The sequence below is a fragment of the Oncorhynchus clarkii genome, chromosome 9 (genome assembly GCF_045791955.1).
Source record: "Oncorhynchus clarkii lewisi isolate Uvic-CL-2024 chromosome 9, UVic_Ocla_1.0, whole genome shotgun sequence".
Lineage (NCBI taxonomy): Eukaryota > Metazoa > Chordata > Actinopteri > Salmoniformes > Salmonidae > Oncorhynchus > Oncorhynchus clarkii.
In genome coordinates, this window is record NC_092155.1 from 20,266,667 (window position 1) to 20,272,666 (window position 6,000).

At 39.6% G+C, this 6,000-nt stretch overlaps 1 protein-coding gene across 2 annotated transcripts; it reads right to left on the reverse strand.

Annotated features, from left to right (window-relative positions):
• Positions 1 to 2,940: 2,940 nt before the first annotated feature.
• On the reverse strand, positions 2,941 to 5,261 carry LOC139416054 (uncharacterized). 2 transcript variants are annotated; one of them, XM_071164304.1, is made up of 6 exons: positions 5,199 to 5,261; positions 4,696 to 5,061; positions 4,221 to 4,544; positions 3,900 to 4,040; positions 3,630 to 3,691; positions 2,941 to 3,509 (listed from the first exon to the last, which is right to left on the reverse strand). In XM_071164304.1, the coding sequence occupies exons 1-6, from the start codon at positions 5,239 to 5,241 to the stop codon at positions 3,378 to 3,380; spliced, it is 1,068 nt and encodes a 355-aa protein (XP_071020405.1). In that variant the 5' UTR covers positions 5,242 to 5,261; the 3' UTR covers positions 2,941 to 3,377. The 2 variants fall into 2 exon arrangements, with proteins under 2 accessions (XP_071020405.1, XP_071020406.1); XM_071164305.1 differs by having other exon boundaries at positions 2,945 to 3,509; positions 3,630 to 3,688.
• Positions 5,262 to 6,000: the final 739 nt, after the last annotated feature.

The following is a 6,000-nucleotide window of genomic DNA, read 5'->3' on the forward strand; positions in this document are numbered from 1 at the left end:
CGGCCTAGTAGTTAACTGCCTGTTCAGGGGCAGAATGACAGATATGTACCTTGTCAGCAAGGGGGTTTGAACTTGCAACCTTCCGGTTACAAGTCCAATGCTCTAACCACTAGGCTACCCTGCCGCCCCGAGGCTACCACTAGGCTACCCTTCCGCCACTAGGCTATTTATGCATATGCATAAATAAAGGAATCACAAAAGTCAGAAATAGCGATAAAATGAATCACTTACCTTTGAAGCTCTTCATATGGTTGCAGTCACAAGAGTCCCAGGTAGACAATACATGTTTGTTTTGTTTGATAAAGTCCCTCTTTATATCCCAAAAACTAAATTTTGTTGGTACGTTTTTTTCAGTAATCCACAGGCTCAAAGGCGGTCAAAACATGCAGATGAATACATCCTAATTGTACCGGTAAAGTTCGTTGAAACATGTCAAACGATGTTTATAATTAATCCTCAGGTTGTCAATTGTCTAAATAATCAATAATATTTCAACCGGACAATATCATATTCAATAGAAAGGAAAAACAATGAAATGCCGCAAACCAGCTCTGCGTTTTTCCTCAGTCCACTGAGAGAAAGGTCTTATTCTTCTTCATTTTTCAGAAAAGAAGCCTGAAACAATGTCTAAAGACTGTTGACATCTAGTGGAAGCCACAGGAACTGCAATCTGGTTCTAACCCATTAGAAACTCAATAAGCATTCAATTGAAAAGTACCCACATCAAAACAATCCCACTTCCTGGATGGATTTTCCTCAGGTTTCCGCCTGCCATATCAGTTCTGTTATACTCACAGACATTATTTTAACAGATTTGGAACCTTTAGAGTGTTTTCTATCCAAATCTACTAATTATCTGGTGCACTTCATTCAATAATCCACCGGTTTCCCTCCTTCAAAATGCATACAAAATGAATCCAAAACTGTACCAATAAACTTATCCAAACAAGTCAAACAACATGTGATCTTCCTGTCTGGGTTGGCGCCCCCCCCTTGGGTTGTGCCGTGGCGGAGATCTTTGTGGGCTATACTCGGCCTTGTCTCAGGATGGTAAGATGGTGGTTGAAGATATCCCTCTAGTGGTATGGGGGCTGTGCTTTGGCAAAGTGGGTGGGGTTACATCCTGCCTGTTTGGCCCTGTCCGGGGGTATTGTCGGACAGGGCCACAGTGTCTCCCGACCCCTCCTATCTCAGCCTCTAGTATTTATGCTGCAATAGTTTATGTGTCGGGGGGCTAGGGTCAGTCTGTTATATCTGGAGTAGTTATCCTGTCTTATCCGGTGTCCTGTGTGAATTTAAGTATGCTCTCTCCAATTCTTTCTTTCTCTCTCTCGGAGGACCTGAGCCCTAGGACCATGCCTCAGGACTACCTAGTCTGATGACTCCTTGCTGTCCCCAGTCCACCTGGCCGTGCTGCTGCTCCAGTTTCAACTGTTCTGCCTGCATCTATGGAAACCTGACCTGTTCACCAGACATGCTACCTGTCCCAGATCTGCTGTTTTCAACTCTCTAGGGACAGCAGGAGTGGTAGAGATACTCTTAATGATCGGCTATGAAAATCTAACTGACATTTACTCCTGAGGTGCTGACCTGTTGCACCCTCGACAACTACTGTGATTATTATTATTTGACCCTTCTGGTCATCATTGAACATTTGAACATCTTGGCCATGTTCTGTTATAATCTCCACCCCGCCCCGCCAGAAGAGGACTGGCCACCCCTCATAGCCTGGTTCCTCTCTAGGTTTCTTCCTAGGTTCTGGCCTTTCTAGAGAGTTTTTCCTAGCCATCGTGCTTCTACACCTGCATTGCTTGCTGTTTGGGGTTTTAGGGGTTTCTCTACAGCACTTTGAGATATCAGCTGATGTAAGAAGGGCTATAAATCAATTTGATTTGATTTGATACAGTCTGTATTCATTGATGCATCAGTGATGAGTTTCTCTTCAAAATGCTTACGCTTTCAAAAGGTTGTGATATCTATCTTCAAATGGTGTAAAGTCAGAGTTACTGCTTTGTATTTTTTCATAATTTGAGTAGGTTTCTGAGACTAGTTGCACATACAGTGCCTATATAAAGTCTACACTGACATTGGATGTCTTCATTTTTACTGTGTTACAAAGTGGGATTAAAATTGATTTATTTGTAATTTTGTCAACGATCTTAACATAACACTAATAAGATTACCTCGTACAAATAAGTGGTAAGAATTTGGCAAGTGTTGGGGAATAATCAGAATTAGGTGGTAACATAGGTACGATGTTTTTTCATTCATCATATGTTTGTAAGTTACTTCTCATCAAAAATGTTATTTTTGTATAATACTGTGGCAGGGTTGCAGTATCTGTTCTATGTCAAGACTAAGTTGTTTGGGCCGGAGAGAGGGGAGAGGTCAAGCGTGTATCTCTTGACTCCACAATGTCTGTGTGCCAGTCAGTGTGTCTCTGTGATCTTGTCAAGATAGGATGGATTTGATATATGCCTGTTGATATGGAGGATTGGTTGTATTTAGAATTGGTTGTATCTAAATGACAATTTGATATATATCATAGGGTGTGGGTAATGTCTTGGTACCATTTTGTACCAAGGACGAAATAAGAGCTTTGTTTAGGAGACCAAACTGAACGATAATTTATAGCCAACTCTGTCTGGCTAGGGGATACTCCTCTCTGAAGTAAAGTATTTTCTTTGTGTAAGTTCCTAAGACCTGTGGTTTGTCATGTCGTCTAGGGGGGGTGGATCTTTGCTATTAAAGGATCTCAGTTGCAATGTAGAGGGGGCTCTCAGAGAATTAATTGATAGACACTGAATTGATCTGAGAGTCACAGGGTTGTGATAGAGCTCATATAATTAAATATGGACTTTGTGATAACTAACTCTGACTTGTGTGTGGTTTGCTCCCATGATTTGGTAAATAGAGGAAATTTCCATGACACAAGTCATTAAATGCATGAAATAAAAACATGTTTATTTAAATATCACACAAGCATAAAGACAGGTTACAGAGTTCCATGTCACAACCATTACCACCAAAAGGAAGAGTTCAGGCATTTACAAAATCATTAAACATACAGTATTTTTTGCAAAAGCAGATATATCCAGTCAGTCAACCTCAGCCACTATTGCTGAGGATTTGATACTTATGAAACAATCCTAGTGTCAGCTTTCACACTTGCTGAACAATTATGGTCTGCATCTGAATGATTCTACATTGATATTAGGAGAGTATGCCAATGCAGTGACAGTCTCTTCTGCTTGGCCTGACTATTACATTGTATAACAAATGAGGAAAGTACAAAACAGCCAAGTCACACAGACACAGTCTAGCTCAAAAAGGAGGTCAGTAGGGCTCAACTTAAAATGATGCTGATTGGAGGACTGTCACATCCTGACTTGATGACTCACACCAGAGTAGATGGTTTCTTCCTCTCTCTGTTCTCTCCTCTGTCTCCTGAGCTTCTTGTCAGTGAACTTTAGGCCAGCATAGTTCAGGCCATCATCGTCACCGTGGAGCTGTGGGGATGAAACAGACTCACTCAAATCAGACTCTGGGTCAAATCTAATGCTGTAATCTTTTGCTTTAACAAACTTCTCCAGACTCACTCTTGATACAGTACAATTGATCCTGCTAACCTGTTGGTCTGAGGTGTTGGAATGAGGATTCCCATAGTGGCTTTGTTGAAAAGGGGTTCCTGCTAAAAGGCAAATGTCTAAATATTCAATATATTGGAAAACTTTTCTTGTTTACTGATAAAAACACATACTGCTGTGAATGTCATATTTTCTGCTTCAGAATGAAGTAAGCCCGAGAGGGAAGTGATAAAAGGAGTTCGAGCCTTCACCCTACTTTATGATCTATAACTATTACTATTATTGCTATTAGAATGAAAACATTTACTGTACCTGTACAGTGTTCACATTGTGACCTCTTCATTCTCAAACAGAGGATAACGTTGACAATCACACTCACAATCACAGTAGTTGTCAGGCAAGATATAATGATGAGGAAAAGAAGATTACTCTGATCGCCCAACAGGTCTGAAACTTAAAAAACAAGCCGTGATTATTTTCGATTATTCTTTATTCCTCTGTGATTTTGGCATAAAAATGAGCTATACAAGTTATATTTTAAATCTAATATGAATTGAAAGTAATAGAAATACATGTTGATTTTTTCTACCATTTGAGAGAAAATGTGTGATAGTTTGGTTATGCACAACTTACCTTCGATGTCCAGCTTGGTCCTGTTCCCGAACAGTATCTCCCCACATGAGGCCACAGCACAGTAGTAAGTCCCAACATCAGAGAGGCTGAGGTTCCTCTTGGGGAGGTTGTAGACACAGCTCTTCTCACACTGATCTCTCCTGTCTCCATTGTTGTAAATTATTCCTGGATGGGATTTTCCTGAGCCATGTCTGAACCAATATACACTGTGTTCTCCTGCAAAGGTCTCAGTGTGTATTGTACAGTTCAGAGTCACAGAGTCCCCTGGCTGGACTGACCCAGACACAGGCTGCTGGAGCACAGACATGCTGTTGGACTCTGAACCTGAAGAGAGTGACGGAGTAAGATCATAGTGTGTAAATTGTATTTGCCTGATATATACTGTGTGTACGTTCTATTTTCCTGAGATATGAATTAATTTAGCATTATATGAACACACTTCAGTACCAACTTGTTTAAAAGCAACTTATATTACCTTCGACCATTAAAACAGTTCCTTCTCCAAATTTGACTTTGCTTACTACCAAAGCAACACAGTAGTATGTAGCTGAGTCTCTTGACTCTGTCTTGGAGATGGTCAGGTTGAAGCTGTCAACTCCTCTCTTCACACTCAAACGTTTAGTCTCAGTAAAGTCTTTGTTAAAGTTGTTGGAATAAAGATTATTTTGAGTGTGATAAAATGATGATGCCATGAGAAGAGGCTTCTGTCCAACAGTTTGCTTGAACCAAGAGACTCTGACTATCAAATTAGATTGACAAAAGCAAGTGAGAGATACATTTTGTCCCAGTTGTGTAACTATCAAAGGGTCTGTTTGGATTACATCCTTGTTAAGTGCACAACCTGTGAAGCAAACAAACTAAATAAATCAGACAAAGTTATAGTACAGAATTATACGTTATTGTCATTATTCAGACTACATAGTCAAAAAGACTATGACATGAAAAATAAAAGGAAGCATAGGAATATTTCTTACTTACCCAAATTGGCGTAAAACAAAAATATTGTCCAATATATAATCATAATTTCCTTTCTGAACTGTAGAGAGTGTGGGTTTTGTGTGTGGGCCCCTTTTATATGATGACACTCAATGGGTAATCATTATGAAGTAGGAGGAAACTCTGAACTGAGTGATATTATTGGCTGTCTGAACAGGAATAAAACATGTGATAAAAACTTCAATCTAACATGTGTCCTGTGGCATACCATAGTTAGAGCAGCCCTTCAAATGATGTACAGTCAGAGTTACTTGATACTGGTCTGTATTTTATCATTTGGGTTGGTGGCTGAGACTACAGGTACATATGTCCTCTTTGACATACACAGGGGGGTTACATTGTATTTCTCACTTCATGACTGTAGAAGGCAGTTCAAGGTTTCAGGAGGAAGTGAACTCTAGTGAGTTTGGCAACTTAAAAAAAATGCAATACTTGATACCTGGTGCAAATAAGTGTTTTATTGAAATATCATATAAGCATTAAGGCAGGTTACAGAGGTCCATTTTACAACCATTATCGTCAAAAGTAGGAGTTCATATATTTTCAAAATCATTATATACATTGTGTTGTACACTTCTACAAAAACAAATGTATCCAGTCAGTCAACCTCAACCACTATTTCTGAGGATTTGAGACTTCTGAAAACATCCTAGTATCAGTTTTCACACTTTCTGAACAATTATGCTCAGCATCAGAGTGATTTTACATTTAAATTAGGCAAATCTTGGCTCCTGCAATGGCATCCTATAACAAGATAGAAATGTATATTATCGCCAGGTCACAC